General features: G+C 57.0%; 1 protein-coding gene across 6 annotated transcripts in view; it reads right to left on the reverse strand.

Moving 5' to 3' along the window:
• CXXC5 (CXXC finger protein 5) overlaps positions 1–18806 on the reverse strand; it is a 35867-nt gene that overhangs the window by 2260 nt on the left and 14801 nt on the right. For 4 of the 6 annotated variants that reach the window (XM_038009513.2, XM_008014640.3, XM_008014642.3 and 1 more), the window contains exon 2: positions 187–1276. In XM_038009513.2, the coding sequence (XP_037865441.2) occupies positions 187–1116 (930 nt within the window). In that variant the 5' untranslated portion in view covers positions 1117–1276. Of the gene's footprint in view, positions 1–186; positions 1277–1819; positions 1936–18806 lie in introns of all 6 variants that reach the window. The other 2 variants (XM_073010644.1, XM_073010645.1) reach the window with 1 other exon arrangement.

Genomic DNA, 18806 nt, shown 5'->3' on the forward strand with positions numbered 1-18806 from the left:
GAATGTGGTTCTGACTTTTGGGGCAGTAAACTGGTGTCTCGAAGCCAGACCCCCAGACCCCAAGGACTGGGGGGGCATCCCCCAGACACTTGCCCAGGTAGGAGAGGTGGGGTCAGGGGATGGGGGTGGGTTTGGACTGCCAGACAGACACAAGAGCCCACACACCTCCCTCTAAGGCGCCGTTACCTCCAGAGCAGCGGAAGGCTTCTTTTTGAGTTCCTCACATTTTCTGAATTTGCAAATCTGATGGCCAGTCTTTCGGTTCCTACAACTGCTGCACTGCTCACAGTTGATGCGCCGCCGGCAGGGCGCGCACATGCCGCAGCGTTTCCGCTTCTTCTTGCCGGAGCTGATGGCAGAAGCCAGCTCTCCCTGCATGGGGTACTCGGCTAGGCCCGCCATGTGCAGGGCGCTCTCGGCCAGGAACACACCTGCCGGGGTCATAATGAAGAGGCCTGGGTTGATGGGGAAAGCGCCCAGGTAGGGGAAGTCGGACTGGCCATTGAGGGCTTCGGCACCTGCCACAGCCTCCATGTCAGGCAGGCCAGCACCCGCCTCGCTCATCAGCGGGAGGTGCTCCTGCACCACGCGCTTCAGCATCTCCGTGGACTGCGCAAACTGCTGCAGCGTCAGCTGTCCCTCGGCTGCCAGCTCCGTGGCCCGCTCTGCCTTGCTCAGCAGGCTGGCCACAGCACCACTTTTGTGCTTTGAGGTAGGGTTACTTTTGTCCACTGCCATGGCCGCTGCCAGGTCATGCCCATTGGCCAACAGGGAGGCAGCGGCTGCAGCTGCAGTGGCCTTGTCAGCAGACTCCCCGCCCATCATGCTGCCACTGCCACTGCCACTGCCACCACTGCTGCCAAAAGAAGAGTAGTGGGAGAGCGGGCGGGAGCGGCGCAGGCTCTTGTTGAGGGGCTCGCTGATGATACCGCTCTTGTTTCGACGCTCGGGGGGTGGTGCATCATCTGCCACTGAGGCTGGTGCAGTGGCAGCCACTGCTGCACTCTTGTCTGCTGCTCCTGCCTTTGGGCCACTGCTGCCACTGCCACCGCTGGCATTGGTGTTGCTGCTGCTACTGCCGCCAGTGTCCTGGGAGCCACCGCCGAGGTTCGACATGGTGGGGCCGAGGCCCAGACCCTGCTGAAGAGGGAGCCTGCCAACTGCCAAGGGTCCACAGACCAGGACCTGGCCCTGCTGCCCACAACAGAGATGCCTGGTGGGCCTCGCTGCTCAGGGCAGGCACATGGTCAGGTGTCCAGGTGGAAATGTCTTCACTCTGTCACAACAAGAGGATATAGGGTCAGGGCAGCAGTGAACACCTCCCTCTTAAACATCGCCACCACCGCCACTATCAACTGTCCTGTTATCCTGACCACCATGAGCTTGACCAGGCATTTATTAAGCATCAGATCCACCCTGGTGAGAAATTTCTTATTTGTACTATCTCAGTTAAGATCCACAAGAACTCTAGAAGCAGTGGCTGGTAATTCTCTACTTTATAGATGATGGAAACAAGATTTAGGAGAACTACCAGTCTATGAACACACAGACACCAAGTGGCATGGTGGAGGCAAATCTGCCCTGCTAGGGTCTAGGAAAACCTGCCGGAAGCAGGCAGTCCTTCTTGTGCTGGGGTGGGAGAGTGCTGGAGATGCTTATTAGCTGGGTGCAGTGGCTCACGCCTGTAATCTCAGCACTTTGGGAGGCAGAGGCAGGCAGATCGCTTGAGCTCAGGGGTTTTGAGGCCACCCTGGACAACATGGTGAAACTCTTATCTCTGCAAAAAATACAAAAGTTAACCAGGTGTGGTGGTACATGCCTGTAGTCCCAGCTACTCAGGAGACTGAGATGGGATGACTGCTTGAGCCCAGGAGGTTGAGGATGCAATGAGTTATAATCATGCCACTGCATTCCAGCTTGGGTGACAGTGAAGCCCTGTCAAAAACAAAAAACAAAAACAAACAAAAAAAAACTACCTCCACATCCTAATCTTCCTTCTCTGTCCGAGGGGAAGAGTGCTTAATGGTACAGATCATACAGTCTGGAAGGCGGCCCCTGAATCCTCATCTGGGGATTCCTAATACACATCAGTTATTTCAAGGCTCTGACATGTCCTGCAGGCAAAGGAACCTGGTTGCCTTTGTGTAACCCAGAGTTTGCTAATGAGTGCAGAACACTTATTTCAGGGATCTTCTCCCCTCCTACAGGGTGAGCAGCACAGGGCCAGAGGACAAACCGTCCCCTGCCACAGTGAGAGGACATGCTTGTGCACACCCTGGCACACGCTTCCTCCTCAACCCCCGAACCACAATCATTATCGTCTCAGACCCCATTCTTGTCTCTACTCAGGCCTCACTGTGGTGCTCTGGCCTCGCTCCCAGATTGGGGGGGGGGGGCGCGGAGGCCTCACAAGGCCTGCAGAGTAGGGCCTGGGTGGAGGCCTCAGTGAGAACCCAGAGAGCCAGGGTGGGCTGTTGCCAAGAGGGGCCTCTGGCTTGGGCAGGCTGGCACTGAGGAGTAGGCATGACCCTCAAGGGAGTGGAGCCCAGCAGGAACCTTTCCTCTGGCCACCTCCACGTTTCCGAGGCAGCCCTTCATGGGACAGGACCTGCTCTACTCAGGTCTCAAGGCTAAGGTGTCTGAGCTGCCTCCTCAGCTGAAGGAACTGGGCCAGATGGAGCAGGGCGGCGGTTTCCTCATCAGTCCTGGCTCTCCAGCCTCCCTTCCGTCTGCCTGCTGTGGCCTAGCATCCCCCAGGAGAGGGGTGGGAGGACAGGGCCCAGCCCCAGAGCAGCTGGCGGCTCAAGGGGGAGGCGCACATCTGGCGGGCCCCATTGCGCCCTGGGCTTGAGGGCAGCACACACTGGATCTTTGTCCCCAGGCAACCCCACCACCCCCCTAGTCACAGGACTCAAGCCTGTCCCAAGAGAGCATCTAGTCCAACCCTCTGCATTTACAGAGGGGGAAACTGAGGCCCCCAAGTAGGGGAGAGGGAGGCTTCCCCAGGACTAAGGAGTGGCCAAAGAGGACTGCATGTGGGGAAAGGAAAAGCTCTGTCTCTAGGGTAAGAAGAGTAGCTGGCATCAACAGCCAGGTACTCCCTCTCCCTCCCCAGTGGGCACTGAACCACCTAGGGCTCCTTCCTTGCAGAGGGAAATGGGTGGGGAGGAAGAGCTGGGCAAGCTGGCAGATTCCACCAGGACAGAGCCGGGGGGCCCTGGCAGAAAATCCATGCTGGGCTGGGGGGCATCAGAGGTCAGAGCTGAAGCAAGAAGACCATGTGTGTCCAAGGATAGCTGTGTTCCTTCCCACTTAATAAGGGCCAAGACCAGGATGGTCTTTTCAGCCCCTCTCCTCAGAGATTGGTGACCCCTACAGGAATCAGTGACCCTGGCTAGGTGTTGGGGACCAGGGTCAGTGAGATCAGAGACAGAAACCATCAAGTCAGCTCATCCAGTTCCTGCTCAACTAAGCACATCTGCCCTGCCCCGGATGACAACACCAGCAGCCCAGATACTGGGTGAGGGGAGAAGGCAGAAGGCAGGTGTCTTGTGGGCTGGCGTGATGGGGAGGAGAGCAGGCTGTGCCCCAGACCCTGTGTGCATCCCCCGCCTCTGCGGCCTGCTGGCTGGTGGCAGAAATCGATAGCTGCATTAACGCTGCTCCTGCTCTGCTCACCCCCTCCCTCCTCCCAGCTCCAGGATCTGGCTCTGCGTGCAGGGCGGGCAGGTCAATTAGAAGTCAGCTCCCTCCAACACAGCCTGCCTGCGCTCAGGGCTGGCGCTCTGGCTGAGTGTCTCGGCTTTTGTCTCTGTCCTGAGTCTCTCCTGGTGGGGACCAAACCTCATGTTCTGTTCCTCTCTTGGAATTTCTCTGATCTTCCACTATTCTGTCCTGCCTCAGGGCCCACCCACTCCCACCCTCTGAGGTCCTGGGACATGCTGAGCTTGGGACCAGAGGATGTGATATGTCACCAAACAGGTGCTGCAGGCAGAACACTATGGTTTTTCAGTCACAGAAGTAGGAGGGAGGTGGGTACACAGGGGGACTGGCTCACAGGGACAACTGTTTTCAAATCCAGAGTGGACAGACATGAACATCTGGTCCTCAAGCTTGTTCCAAATCAGCCCTGGTACCTGGCTCATCTTCTCCTTCAGACCTTAGGAAAAACTGATGCCCTGGTCCCAGTGGACCACTGACCAAAAATCCCATTTGCCCTACTCATGGAAGCGGAGGACATAGAGGGGACGTTCTCCCAGGTCCAAGCCTTCTACTTTAGGGCACACAGCCACCCCCTTCCAGGCCAGGAAGGGCCTGGCAGTGCCCAGGCAGCAGGGGAGGAGTCAGGGCTGTGTTGAAGCAGAGCGGGAATGAGCGGGAGGGAAAGCTGGCGGGCAGGCGGGCGGCGGCGGGCGCATCCATCATCGGCCCTGCCAGGAACGCATCCAGCCCCCAAAAAGAAATACTGCGCCTGAGGAGGGACAACAAAGGGCTCCGTTTCATCAGCAATGCGGAGCCAGCGCCCCGCCGCCCCGCCAGCCGCGGTCAGCCCACAAAGGACCCCTTTGTCCATGCAGGAGCCGGCCAGCCGGGCGCTGGGACCAGGGGCTGACGGGCGGGGACAGAGCACGGGGGGCTGAGGGGGGGACAAGTTACGGAAAGCTGGGGGGCAGAGGGGCATGTGGGGGCAGAACAGACAGGTGGTGGGGACAGAATCTTGAGACAGAGAACTAGAGGGTTGGGTCAGAGAAAAGGAGAGCTCGAGAGGAGGGGGCAGAGGGTCAAGGTTAGTGGAGACAGTGTCATGGGAAGCAGTGTCTGGGGCAACAGGGTTCAGAGACCCAGGGACCCAGGACACCTTGTCTAGGCTCAGGGACTTAAGGGTCTAAAAGACAAGTAAACAGCCTTGAGGAGGGAGTCCCAGAAGGCAGCTGGGCATGCCCATAGGAGAGGGACGCAGAGGGAAGGGTAGAGGAGAAGTGCTGAGGACACCAGATCAGACCCACTGTGTAGCCCAAGGCCTGAGAAGAGGTGGGGAGGAGGTGGGGAGGAGATGGGGAGGAGGGTGGGGAGAAGGACTGGGGGGCAGGTGGGGAGGAGGGCTTGGGGGAAGGTGGGGAGGAGGCTGGGGAGGAGGGCTGAGGAGGTGGGGAGGAGGACTGGTGAGGACTGAGGAGGAGGTGGGGCAATGGGTTCTTGACCCCAGAGCATGGCTGCAGGGCCCAATGCCTCCTGTAGGCTCCAGTTCACTGGCTGAGCTGGAAAGAAAGGGAGAGTCATACCTGGGGCCACCCTCCTGGCAGTAGAGGCCACCCCGTGCCTCTACCCTAAGGCTCTGGCCAGCCCCAGAAGGCAGGGAGCCTGCCCCCTTCTAGCCAGCCCCCACCACCTGTGTTACCACTCCGGTTTCCTTAACCAATGGATCCTATCAACTAGCATTTACTAAGTATCCACTGTGTCCCATGCCCTGTGTTTTTATGCTTTACAAGTCTTAGCTCCTGAATGCCTCCCTAGAACCTGGGGAGACAAAAACTAATTGCCAATTTCAGACATGAGGAAATGTAGGCTCAGAGAGGTTCAAGCTGTCAGTCTGAGGTCAAACAGCTGGTGTCTAGCAGGGGTAGAGCTTGAACCCAGAGCCCAAGTGTTAGTCACCCTGCTCTGTGGCCACCTTGGCAACTGACAAAGTGGCCCATGGCCCACAGCAGGTGACCTAGGTACCCCTAAGGCTGCTCTTACTCCCCAGGATTGTTACCGTGCCTGTCACCTCTCCGTGGTGGGGGGCAAGCTGTCACAGACCCCAGGAGAGTGCCCCCACCTGGGGGACTTGGAGATGCCCAGGGCCCGGAATGCTAAGCCAGTGACATCATAATGCCAGCTGGCAGTGAGGTCACTGGAGGTGGTGGCAGTGCCCTTATTCAACCCTCAGCCCTAGAAGAGCCTCACTTCACCCCCTGCAGGGTTCCATCTTTAACTTTTGGGCCAGAAAGCACTGGGAAGGAGGGGACATCCTGGGATGAGATGGTGCCATCTGCATACAGACATGTACACAGGTGGCCCACAGCTGGATGTTCTAGATATTCATTTGCACACATCTTCCCTGCACGTACCCGGAGAGCAGCCCCTGTACCTTATGATACCGGAGAGACAGCAGAGCACAGACTCAGACTCCAGCACTGTCTTCCAGGAGCACACAGGAGCTGGGCCCATAGTCACATGAACCAGTGTGAAACAAGAGCCGGAAGGGGACACAGTGAACTATCTGGGGCCTTCCTGGAGGAAGGGACTGCTAGGCTGAGAGTTAAGGATAAGGAGAAGCAACGAGAGGGGACAAAGGCATGAAAGAGAGCCTAGGCGGGCGGGGAAGTGGGCGTGAGGTATGTCTGTGAGGCTGACAGGGTCCCAACTGTGCAGAGCCTTGAGGCCAAGGGCAGGATTTTTATTATTATTATTTTTTAAATTTTTTAGTAGGGATGAAGTCTTCCTATGAGGATCATGCAATCCTCTTACCTGGGCCTCCCAAACTGCTGGGATTATAGGCATGAGCCACTGCGCCTGGCTGGCAGGATTCTTAAAAAATGATTTTATCGAGGTATAGTTTACATACTATAAAATTCTACCACATTAAAGTATACATATAATTTAATGACTTTTAGTAAATCTACAGAGCTATGCAACCATCACCACTACCAAGGGCAGGGTTTGACCAAGGTACCATCCCCCCTCTATTCCTTGCTGGCTGACCAGCCTTGCAGCCATCCTGCCTACCCAGGGAGGCTTGTGGAAGAGGCTGTGTTTCAGGACCACCAACACCAGCCCAGCAGAGCTGCACATCCTGGCTCAATGCACCACTTTCCACGCTTCCATGCAGCACTTGACACCCCCGACTTGCCCCCTCCCCACCACCTTGGTGGGCTGGTCTCCTTGGCCTCCAAGTGAGGCAAAATAGGCAGACAGGCTGATGGTGCGCAAAGCAGACCACAGGCTATGGTGGTTGAACCAAGCCGGGCAGTGGGGTGGAAGGGAGGGTGTTCCGTCTCTGATTTCCATGATTCAGCCTGGGGAGTTTCCAGAGGGAAAAAAAGAAGCCCTGCTCAAGCCCAGAGAGACTGGTCTTGGAGGCAGGGAGAAACGCAGCCCCAGGCGGAGAGCACAGGGCACACATCCAGCTGTGGATGGACACACCCCCCCCCCCACACACTGGCCACTGTGAGCACCCAGTGGGTGGACTGGGGTGAGACATGGCCTCAACCCCACTAGAGTCACCCCAAGACTGACTGTCAAAGACAGAACAAGGGACAGCATTTCTATGTCCCTGACTCCATAACCCTGACCCTCTTACACCGCTCCTCCCGGGGCAGGTACCAACCATGCCTTGGCCTGAGGACTAAAGGGTTTGTGCTGGGACACAAGGGTTTGAGCAAACCTGGAGTACGTAGAGCTCTGTTTTCTCCCTTTTTTTTTTTTTTTTTTTTTGACGGAGTCTTGCTCTGTCACCCAGGCTGGAGTGCAAAGGCCCGATCTCGGCTCACTATAACCTCCACCTCCCGGGTTCAAGCAATTCTCCTGCCTCAGCCTCCAGAGTGGCTTGGATTACGGGCGCACACCACCACACCTGGCTAATTTTTGTATTTTTAGTAGAGATGGGGTTTCACCATGTTGGCCAGGCTGGTCTTGAACTCCTGACCTCAGGTGATCCACCTACCTCAGCCTCCCAAAGTACTGGGATTACAGGTGTGAGCCACCACACCCAGCCAGACTCTGTTCTGTTTTACAGGGCTCCCCAACACAGCTGGAGGAGGGGATCAGCCCATTCATGAACAGCAACACTGAGGCCCCAGGCAGGGTGTATGTTCTTTTTTTTTTTTTTTTTTTTTGAGACGGAGTCTCGCTCTGTTGCCCAGGCTGGAGTGCAGTGGTGCGATCTCGGCTCACTGCAAGCTCCGCCTCCAGGGTTCATGCTATTCTCCTGCCTCAGCCACCCAAGTAGCTGGGACTACAGGCGCCCGCCCCCACGCTCGGCTAATTTTTTGCATTTTTAGTAGAGACGGGGTTTCACCGTGTTAGCCAGGATGGTCTTGATCTCCTGACCTTGTGATCCACCCGCCTCAGCCTCCCAAAGTGCTGGGATTACAGGCGTGAGCCACCGCGCCCGGCCAGGATGTATGTTCTGACCTGTGGCTCTGAGGAGTGAGATGCCTGGTATGCCTCTGATAAAGACAGGCCCTTTCCTCAATAGGCACCTCTCTCAGGCCAGGTTCCTTTCCTGGAAGAGTCAAAGGTTCAGGAAGACCCTTCCTCATTTTTTGACCGTGGGGAAAAAACTGGCCTCTGAGACAGTTTTCCCATTTGTCACATAGGACCAACCACAGCTAACAGGTACGGGGCTCTTCCTATGTGCCACACTGTCCATGCTTTATCTCACGTTATCCTCATACCCCATCTCTAAAGGAAGTCCTATTATTGCCCCATTTAGAGCAGGCAATTTGATTAAGCAGGTGTGATGATGCCCTGCCTATCTGGGATCCCCTGAATCTTGTAGTAAACATTTCCCAATGTGGTGATCTCTGAGCTGACACCAATCAGAAATTAGGGCCACGTACCCCCTCAGGACCTCCCTCCTGATGGGCCTCACCATGGGACAAGCCAGGGAAGGCTAGCCCAGGGATACATGAGCCAAGAAATCAGAGATGGGGCACTGTTCTTCTGGGGCTCCTATGTGAGGTGTGGTTGTGTGTCTGGGGTTTGGGGAGGCATATGTGCATAGGACTGGCTAGGGAACTGGAGTCCTGAGGTCTAGGTTTGTGGCTCCACCCTGTCCCTCCCTGACTAGTGACTTTTACCAAGCTCTTTCCCCTACTAAGCCTGTCTCCCATTTGTAAAATGGAAACAAATGGCTCTTGCTCCTCACCCCAAACTACTGGAGGAGTCACGATCCCAGGGCATACTATGGGGAAGGAGGCAGAGATACAGAGGTAATAAAAAAAGGATTCCAGACAGCAATCCCCTCCACCCTCCAGACCTCAGGAGGAAGGCCCCAGAGGCCCCAATCAGTCACTGATACGATCTGCAGGTAGGAAACTGATTTGAGAGAAGGGTTTTGAGCAGGATGCAGGGCTGAGACTGAACCCTAGAAGAGGTGAGACACATCGGGGCAAGGAGCATCCAGTCCCTTCTACTCTTAAGTTCCCCAGAGGACATTAAAATAAACAGCAGGTCCTGGCCAGGCGCGGTGGCTCACGCCTGTAATCCCAGCGCTTTGGGAAGCCGAGGCGGGTGGATCATCTGAGGTCGGGAGTTTGAGACCAGCCTGACCAACATAGAGAAACCCCATCTTTACTAATAATACAAAAATTAGTCGGGCATGGTGGCACATGCCTGTAATCCCAGCTACTACTCGGGAGGCTGAGGCAGGAGAATTGCTGGAACCTGGGAGGCAGAGGTTGCAGTGAGCCAAGATCGCACCACTGCACTCCAGCCTGGGCAGCAAGAGCAAAACTCCACCTTGAATAAATAAATAAATAAATAAATAAATAAATAAAAATAAACAGCAGATCCTAATAGCGCACACTCACTGCTTGCCAGGCACTGTGCTAAGCATTTCACATGCATTTTCTCACCAGATTCTACTACCATTATTATTATCCTCATTTTACAGATGACGCAACTGAGGTTTAGGGACATAAAGTCACCTGCCTAAGGTCACAATGTCAGTAAGTGGCAGAGCCAGGATTTAAATTCAGGTCTGTACGACTCCAGGGCCTGGTGCTCCAACCCTGGCTGAGGGCTCCACAGCATATGGAGGGAAGACTTCAGCTAAAGGGTGAGGTTCAGTTCAGTTCTCAGCTTGGGGAAATCCCCTAGGTTTCCCTTGGGTCCTGGAGGGTGGCTCTCAGGGCCCTGTTGCAGAGAAGTCTGCAGTTGTACCCCATGGCCCAGGAAAAGATGGGGAAGGGGCTGCGGGTGGGCCAGACGGGCCAGGCTGGGCCAGAGCTCCGGGCATTCCGGCGGCCTCCGCAGGAAGCAGAACGGGACGGAAACCGGCTCCTGCCTCCTCCCCCAGAATCCTGTGGGCAGCCCAGCCGGCCGCACAGAGGCCCTCTTTGTGCCTGCCCCAACCCGCCACCCGCGGCTGGCCCAGGGTTTTGAGTTTCCTGGGGGGTGGGGGCCCAGCCACTGCTAAGCCTCCATCTAGCTCCCCTCCTGGGGGCAGCCACAGCAGTCCACAGCTGGAGGAGGAAGAGAGGGGATGGCCAGGGCCACTCTAGAGACCCTGGGGACCTGGAGTCTGCCCACATCCCATTCCTCCAACATTTACACACCCAAATCAGGGGCTGAAGGTGGGAAGAGGGACCCAGAGACAGAGATGAGGTCACCCCCCAATCTGCCTCTGCCAGCAGCCACTAAGCCTGTCATGACACACCTGGAACCCCCCCATCCCACGCCATCCTGGCGCTCTTGGGCCTAGAGTGGTGCACACAGTGAAGCTGGGCAGTGGGCCAGGCAGTCCATGTCAAACCATTTCCCACTCTCCGAGGCTCCCCAGACACACAAGGCTCAGCAAGCTGAGGCGTCAAGCTCACTTCCCAGTATTTTGGGGGACAAAAGCCCCTCGGGTGGCATAACTGCCCAAGGATGCTGGGCACCTGGGAGTGAGCTCAGGGGGCTGGAGTGTGCATGGTGACAAAAGCACTGCATACAGTGTGTTTTCGCGTGTCTACCCGGGAGGTGTGCTGCACAACTGTGTGTGAGTGTGTCCAGTGGACTCTGAGTGTGCCCAGTTGAGTGTGTAGTCTCAGATGTCGCCCTCTACAGACCACAGCATTAAAGCATATACGGGAACCAGGTACCAGTGCTGGGGGAGATCTTTGACTCTGTGACCTCTGAGGGTAAAGTGGAGGCATGTGTGTGCGACCCACGTCTGTGAATGTATATGGATGTCCAAGTGCACGCGTGTGCAAATAGGGTGGTTTATGTGGTGAGAGAATGTTTGTGGGTTCTTCTGGTCTGTATGTGTCAACATTATCTTTGTCGCATGAATGTCAGTGTGTGTGTGTTCACATGCACTGTGAGTTGTGTCAGGAGCTCTGGGCTATATGAGAGTCTGGGGCCCTAATGGAACGGGGATGGTGTAGACAGGAACTGGTGCCAGCTGCTAGGGCCCCTATGGAAACAGGAAGCTGCCCACAGGTGCACCTGGGCTGTGGTGGGGGCTGGGTTCCATCCAGGTTCAGTTTGTGCCTCTATGAAACCAACCCAGGGTTCCACTAGCCGAGAATCTGTCCCAGCTGTAAGGGGGACACCTGCCTTGTCTGCTGTTCAAGGTCCAACAGCTCTGGCCAGTGTCTACCGCCTGCCTGGCCTGAGCGTGGAAAAAACTGGAAAACAAAAGCCCCCAGACCGCAGGCCCTCCCTGCAGAGGCGTAGGGGAGGCAGGCAAGAGGCGGGAGGCTGAGGAGGAGGGAGGGAGGTGTCGCCGCAGCCCCGGAACACAAAAATAATGAGGCGAGAGGGGCCATGGGGCCAAGCCGGCTAGTTCCGGAGTCGCTATCTGACCTTGACAGATGCCACAGCTGGGCGCCTGGAGAGGAGCCGCGCCACAGTGCTGCAGAACCCCCCCAGCACCTCCCCCAGGCCAGGGTCGATGGAGGCTCAAGCTGGCCCCGGCCAGAGGCAGCCACCCCATGAGGTGGGAGCCAGAAGGACTCGGAGCACCTCCCAGTAGGGGGGATGGGGTAGGGGTGTCTGGAGGCAAGGGAGTGGGAGCAGGGCCACTGCAGGGCACAAAAGGCAGCAGTGGGGTCTTCTGAGGGTGCCCCTGCCCTCAGGTAAGGCTACATGTGTGAGAAGCACGCAGAGCCTGCCGCTGTGTGTGTGTAGCTTGGCTGTGGGGCTGAGTGTGTGTGGAGAAGGGAAGTAAAGCGTGAGTGTTGGTGTGACAAAAACTGTACTTGTGTGCATGTGTCCTCGGGGTCACACAAGGCTGGGAAGACAGGCTCATGTCCCTGAAATGGGTGTGGCCACATCACTCGGTGTTGGCACTGATCACTCCCCAAACTCATTTAGAGTCACAGCTGTCCTGGCGGGTGCGAGCTGTGCTGGGTTTAGGGGTAGGATGGGAGACAAAGAGAGCCACAAGTCCTGCCGCTTGCAGATGGGGGAGAGGCGCCCCTCCGGCCCTTCCTGACCTACCCTCTCTCCCGCTATAGCGGTTGTCCCAGGTACTCAGTGATGGGCACGGGGCTGCGCACCGCCACTCTAGGGACATCAGCCAGGGGCTGGGGTGAGTTGCAGGAGGGGATGCTGGGCTGGAGGTGGATTAGCAATTCCGAGCACTGGCTGCATAATTAAAAAATCATTACGGCAGGCGGGCAGAGCTGAGTGTGAGCTCACGCTCAGAGCGGGCGGGGACACTGCCATGGCACTCCCCCTCCCACTGCTTCCCCGAGGAAAAATCCCACCTGCTAATATAATTATGGAAAAACACAAGCACGGAAATTTGGTTTCAGCAAACAACGTGCCTGAGTGCCCAGGGCCTGCCTGGCCCTCAGCACAGCGAGCAGGCTGGCCAGTGGCACCCAGGACTCACAAAGTAAGGCAGGCCCTCCTGGGTCCAGACATTACCTCCACTCCCTCAGCAGCCCCCCAAGAGAGGAGACTGGCAGGGGGATACAAAGCCCAACTCCCTAAACCCAAATTCAGGAGAAAATGGGCTGGTGCTGATGGTTTACAAACGGGGAAACTGAGGCTAAGGAATCTACATAAGGTCACTGTGTTTGTGGCAAAGCCAAGAGGAACTAGATCCGTGCTCAGTGCAACACCTCAGGGCTCAACACCCCCTTGTGACTCCCCCTATCATCAGTCATCCCCCAGCCTTCTCCGCTCCGCCTGGGATAAGCGTATTTCTCCTGGAGACTGAAGAGAGCCTCCAACCCAGGTACCCCGGCATGGCCCAGAGCCTACTCAGACCTGCACGCCACGATGGGGTTCAGGGACAGGGCGTCCTGGGCTCGTCTGGGTTAAGCCAGGCGAGCAGACCTGGCTCCCGCCCCAAGAAACGCGGCCAGCTCTGGGGCACAGGCCCCAGAACGGCAGGAACAGCCGCCATCACCTCGGGCCTGGAGCGGGCAGCGGGCCTGGAGCGGGCAGTGGGCGGCGCGGGAGGGAGCCGGGCCTAATTAGTCGGCCTGGGACCCGGGCGGGCGCCGGGGCGGCAGACGCGGCCGCCAGAGCCGCGCAGGCACGTCCGCGTCCGGCTGGGAGGCGGCAGGGAGCCGGGAGGCGCCCTGAGCCGCGGCGGGACGGGCAGCCTGGGAAGGCCTGGGCCAAGGAGATTCCGCACCGAGAAGGCCGGCCTCCCCTCATTCCTCGGTGCCACAAGGCGCAGCAATTAGAGGCTTTCAAAGTTTGTCCTTAATTGGTTTCATTTTTGCCTCATAAATGATTCATGGCCCCAGAGGTCTGGGAGGCGGAGGGAGTGGCAGGGGAAATTTGGGGAGGCTTTTGCCTGGGGCCAGGCTCCCTACCTGAGGTTGGGGAGGGTGCCGTAGCCCCAGCCCAGGAAGGGATGAGAGGGGCTGGGAAGCCTCGGGCAGGTGGGGCCCTGCAGCAAAAATTAAAACCCAGGCCCTCTCCTTGGAGCGCCGACTAATTAGGAACTGCAACTTCTTTTCAGCACACCAGAGCTCTGCATCCAGGCCTGAAGCCACCGCAGCTGCTGGGGCCCTGGGAGCATGAATAATAATGTGATGATAACAAAATAACAGTGTCAGTAGTAATAATAAGGATGGCGAGAACAACATATACGTGATCTCTTTCAGCCACCCTTGCTCCCCCAAACACTAGTATCTGTTTTACAGATGAAGAAACCGAGGCTCAAAGGCCTGCCCTCTGACCCTCAGTCTGATGCCACAATCCCTTAGCCCCCAACCCCCCAAGCTCTCAAGAGCACGGGACTGACTATTCACCCTCCAGGAATAGTGCCTGCCAGGAGGGTCAGGAGCTGCAGGGCCTAAGGAAGCCTGGGAATGGTCCTGAGGCCTGAAAAAAGACCCCAGTCGGCACCAAGTGGCCCCACACCCACCTGAGCCAGGCTGGCTCTGCCCCTCAACAGGCTGTGCGACCTCGCAGGGCCTTAACTGACCCTTCTGTAAAATAGGAGCACGTAAGCCCTATGCCCCCACATTGAGTGCTAACCCAGTGCCAGGCACTAGGATAGACAGGAGATACCATGGACCCCATGGTTTAACAAAGTCTGCGCAGAGAACCCTGCGCGCTCAGTCAACGGGTAAAGTGCTGGGGAGCAGTACCCGGAGGGCTTCTTGGAGGAGGTGAGGTGGGAGGAGGAAATGCCTCTCCTCTGACCCCATAACCAGCCCAACACAGGATGCTCAGGAGTGGGTGTGGTCCACTTAAACCCAAGACTGGGGTTGGACCTTGAAGAAACCCAGAACTACAGACCACATCGGAGTGACAGGGATGCAAAGTGTCCAGAGCTCAGCCTGCCCATGATGCTCCCTTTGATCCTGAATAGCTATGGGAGGTGAGGCCACCTGGCCCCTGGAAATCCTGAAGGTGAGGGAACACATGAAACAAGTCGGAAGGTAAATGCTGGGTGGCCTGACTCCTTTGGAGCAGGGCTCAGGGTCTCACAAATATCATCTCTTGTATCCTTCAGTTCCTCTGACACATGCACCAGGCTCCCCTCTCAAAACCTGGTCCTCAGGCCCCAGCCACAGCACAGTCCCAGTCAGCTCGATGCTCTCCCACCCAGCCTGCCTCCAGTGGGCAGTGAAACAGCCTGTGCCAGGGCCAGCACCACTTCAAGTGGTTATGCATCCCTGCACCTCTCCGCAGCTCTCTGAATGGCATCTATGATCATCCCCATTTCCCGGATGAGCAAAATGAGGCTTAGAGAAGCTAAGGGACCTGCCCAACACCACATAGCTCAGGAGGGCCCACGTTCCTCATCTTGCTGGCCTCTTTGTGGCTCAGTATCCTTGACCTGTCCCAGGCCTGGCCATTCTTGCCCCAACCCTGACCCTTCTCCTGTCTAGACAAAGACCACACCAAAGCCCACGCTCCTCCAGAAACTAGGACTTGATCCGGCCGAGCCTTGTGGTCAGAAGACCCACAGGAGGTCCAGGAGGTAGTGGGGGTGTCTGTGTACCCTGAGACCCCTGGGACATGGGGGTCTTCTGAGGCTTGGATGGGGTAGTAGGGGAAGCTCCCACATGCACACACAGGGATGGGGGTGAGGGGGCTGGCCATATTCTGTGGCTTCCTCCCTGGGAAGAGTCAACTTCAAGGCCCCTATACTTGGGAGGAGGCCGCCCATGGGATTCTGAAGCTGGGGCACACATCCTCTGGAAATGAGACCAGGTTCTACCTGCCCCTGCTGGAGGACACTGCTGAGGAGCCGGGCAAGGCTCACCCTCTCCGAGCCTCAGTGGCTTCATCTGCACACTGGCCCAATAATGTCCTTTGAGCGCTTTGAAAAAGTTTTTGAGAATAGGTTTAGAGGTTTTCCTTGAGAAAAGGGGTTTGGAAGAACTGGTCTATTTTTGGCTAGGGGCACTTTGGACACTGGGGTCAGTGTACCATAGCAGCTTGAAAATGGCTTGTTGAACACACAAACAAGTGGCCAAGTTCTTATCCTCAGCAGGTCTGGTCAACAAACCCTTCCCAGGTGCCGACTCTGGGCCAGGACACTGGTCTGCCCTTTGCTCCTCGCTGTCCATCTACCTGTCTCAGGGCTGTCCAGCCAGGTCACTGGGGTCCCTCTCCCCAGCCTGCCCGGAAGCTGTACATCTCCAGTGGGTCAGCACTGACGTCAGCAAGACTGGCCGGGCGTGGAGCCTGCCACCTCCGGAACCGCCAATTAATTAACTTTTTCAAATTAATTTCCCAAGCAAAATTCCATAATTACATCTGTCTCCATCAGTCCAAGCTGGGCAGGCAAGAGGACCCTGCAGTGAGATGGAATGTGGTGTAAGGGGGTGGCCATACCAGCCCTGGGGCCAGGTCAGAGAGGCCACTGGGGGTTAGGTTTCACTACAGTCGGGCACTGGCCTGGCATCCTTATGGATCCTATCTGGGAAGGGAGGGGGCTGAGAGATTAGAGCATTCCAGCAAGAAGGTGGGGGCTCAGGGAGACCCATGGTCAGCCCAGCTCATCCGGATGCCCCATCCCCCACCCCACTGCCCCTAAACCACAGCGGGTCTTGGCATGGCCCAGTAGCAGCATAGGCACCGCGAGGCTGAGAAGGCCGCGGCTGCAGCGTTCTAATTTCCCAAAGGGGCTGAGATTAATTAGCTCACACACAGGCGCAGAGAGGGAGAGGAGAGTGGGAGCAGGAGCGGGCAGCGTCAGGCGAGGAGCTGGCTGGCACTCCCCCCTGCCCGCCCGGCAGGCAGTCGGCGGCCTTGACAGCCTGGGTGCTCTGAAGGTCAGTGGCCAAGCTGGCTGAGCCAGCAGATTGGCACTGTCTCCTTCCCAGAATCCTCAAGACCAAGGCTGGGGTACAGTGACCAGGAGGATAGTCTGCGGGGGAGGCGCTCTGCTGTCACCACCCTCTGTCGGTTCTGTGCCAGGTGCTCTGTCCACATCATCTTGATTGATGCTTACAGCAACCCACAGAAGTAGGCAACATGATTCTCCCGTTTCGCAGATGAGGACACTGAGGCTCAGAGCTGAGTGGGGCACTGGTGTGGGTCAAGGTCAAGCAAGTGTGGACAGTGGAGGCAACGCTGAAATGCAGGCTGGCCCAACTCTACAGCCCACCCTTCTTCCCCTGGACCCCCGTGCAGGTGTGAGGGCTACAGGAGCTCTGGGCCTGGGGAACTGGAACACCAGTCACAAAGCTCCTAAGTGTGTCTGTCTGCAGGGAATGGACTTACCCCTGCTTCAGAGATGTGCAGGGCAGACTTGCACAGTCATTTCACAGATGAAGAAACTGAGACCAGAAAGGGGAAATGACCTGAGGCTGGGACCAGACTGTAGTAAAGTCAACCCGACGAAGTGAACTTTAGTGAGCCCTGACCCAGGGCCACGCAGCACCTGGTGCTAAGTGACACATGGACCACGGGATAGGGGGTCATTGTGGCTATGTCCCTGTATACCAAAGAGGAAGTGCCAGCTCAAGGGCACTTGCTCAACTCCTCCCTGAAGGGTGCCCAGGAGAGGGAAATGGAGCCCCTGGGGAGGGGGTGGAGAAGGTAAGCAACCCTGACCAGGCCCCGAGGCAGCTTCCCCGGACCTAACCATGGAGTTTCCCAGAACCTGTCTACAGAAGAACCCAGAAACCCCAAGGGGCATCCATCTGCTCCCCAGGGGGTCCCCCGCCCACCCACCCACCCTCTCCCCTGGAGTTAAGGGGTTAGGTTAGCAGTTCCAAGGCTCTTAGGTTCAAACCTGGAAAGTGCCTTGAGATACCAGAGGGTCCTAGGAGAGTTAAGGCGCTGGGCATGGGGGAGGGGGCTGGCTCAACTAGAACACTACGCATCTTGTGTGTAATGGGGCAAGGGGAGCTCCTCATCTCAGAGACACAGGCTCAGGCCATGCCAGGGTCCAAGTAGGCTTTGGAGTAGGGATTCCTGTCCTAGCTCTGCTGTCTCCAGCCTAGGTGACCTTAGACAGGTTGCTGACCCTCGCTGAGCCCAACCCCTAGCCACTGAAATGCAGCTGCTGACAGCCCCCACCTCGTCAGGTCCTGGAGAGAACCTATGTGAAGGGGTCAGTGTAGGGTCCACATGCAGTAGGTGCTCAACTAAGGATAGCTGTGTTGTTGTTTTTACTGTCATCATCTGCCAGCATAAGCGTGAACGTCATGGACGAGTCAGGCCAGGCGTGTTGGGTAAGCCTGGTCATGGCCCTGGTTCTCTCACCGTTTGCTTTTGAGCTCTGAGGCAATCCTTCATGCCTCAGTTTCCCCAGCCCCAAATACAGAGCATTCCCCCTCTAGCCTGCAGGACCACAGGGAGATGGACATGTGGTAGAAGCCTGAAGGTTACAATGAGGGTAGCACCCCACTGGTCAGGCTTGCATCTCCTCTTCTGCCCAAAGGAAGTAGGCCTACCTACACTTCTGGACAGCCTTTCCTCCTACCTCCCTGGCCCTCAGCCCTGCCTGCTCATGTTGGCTCTTCTTACATCTCCCACAGCCCTGTCAGCCCTCACAAAGGCACATCCCAAGCCTCTCGCTACCCTGCAAAGGCTCCATTTGCCACCTGGAAGTCCCTGCTCAAGTCTAACTTGTAGACTTGCTGTGTGAGTGTAGGGGGTGGGAGACAGAGAAATCCTTGAAACTACAGTCGGCTCTCTGTTCCCTCTGATATTAGGAAGCCTCCAGGATTTTCCACCCAAGGACCATGGGTTCCTTTGCCCTAGGTCCAACCCATTCCCATCCCTCCCCGCAACCCCTGGCCCCCAGCTCAGCCTCTTCACTCGGGTACCTCATCATCCCCATCTGAGAACAGCCCTAGAGAAGGCTAAAGCCAAGACCTAATTAAGGAGCCCTTGTTATGGGATGCCGCCCCCAGAAAAATGCCAGCTCTAGTGGAGCAGGTGGAGGGGCACACTGGCTTGGAGATCCACGTGTGACCTAATGAGAACTGATGACAACACACTCCACCCTCTACTTCAGGTCCTGCAGCTTTTGAGACAGGGATGAGAGTCATACCGATCTCACAGGTGACAAACATGAGGTCAGAGAGGTGAGCAGACTTGCCCATGATTACACAGCAGGCAGTGACCAAGCCAGGTGTGGAGCCCAGGCCTGTCCAACTCCAGAGTCCGCGGCACAGGGG

The sequence above is a fragment of the Chlorocebus sabaeus genome, chromosome 23 (genome assembly GCF_047675955.1).
Source record: "Chlorocebus sabaeus isolate Y175 chromosome 23, mChlSab1.0.hap1, whole genome shotgun sequence".
Lineage (NCBI taxonomy): Eukaryota > Metazoa > Chordata > Mammalia > Primates > Cercopithecidae > Chlorocebus > Chlorocebus sabaeus.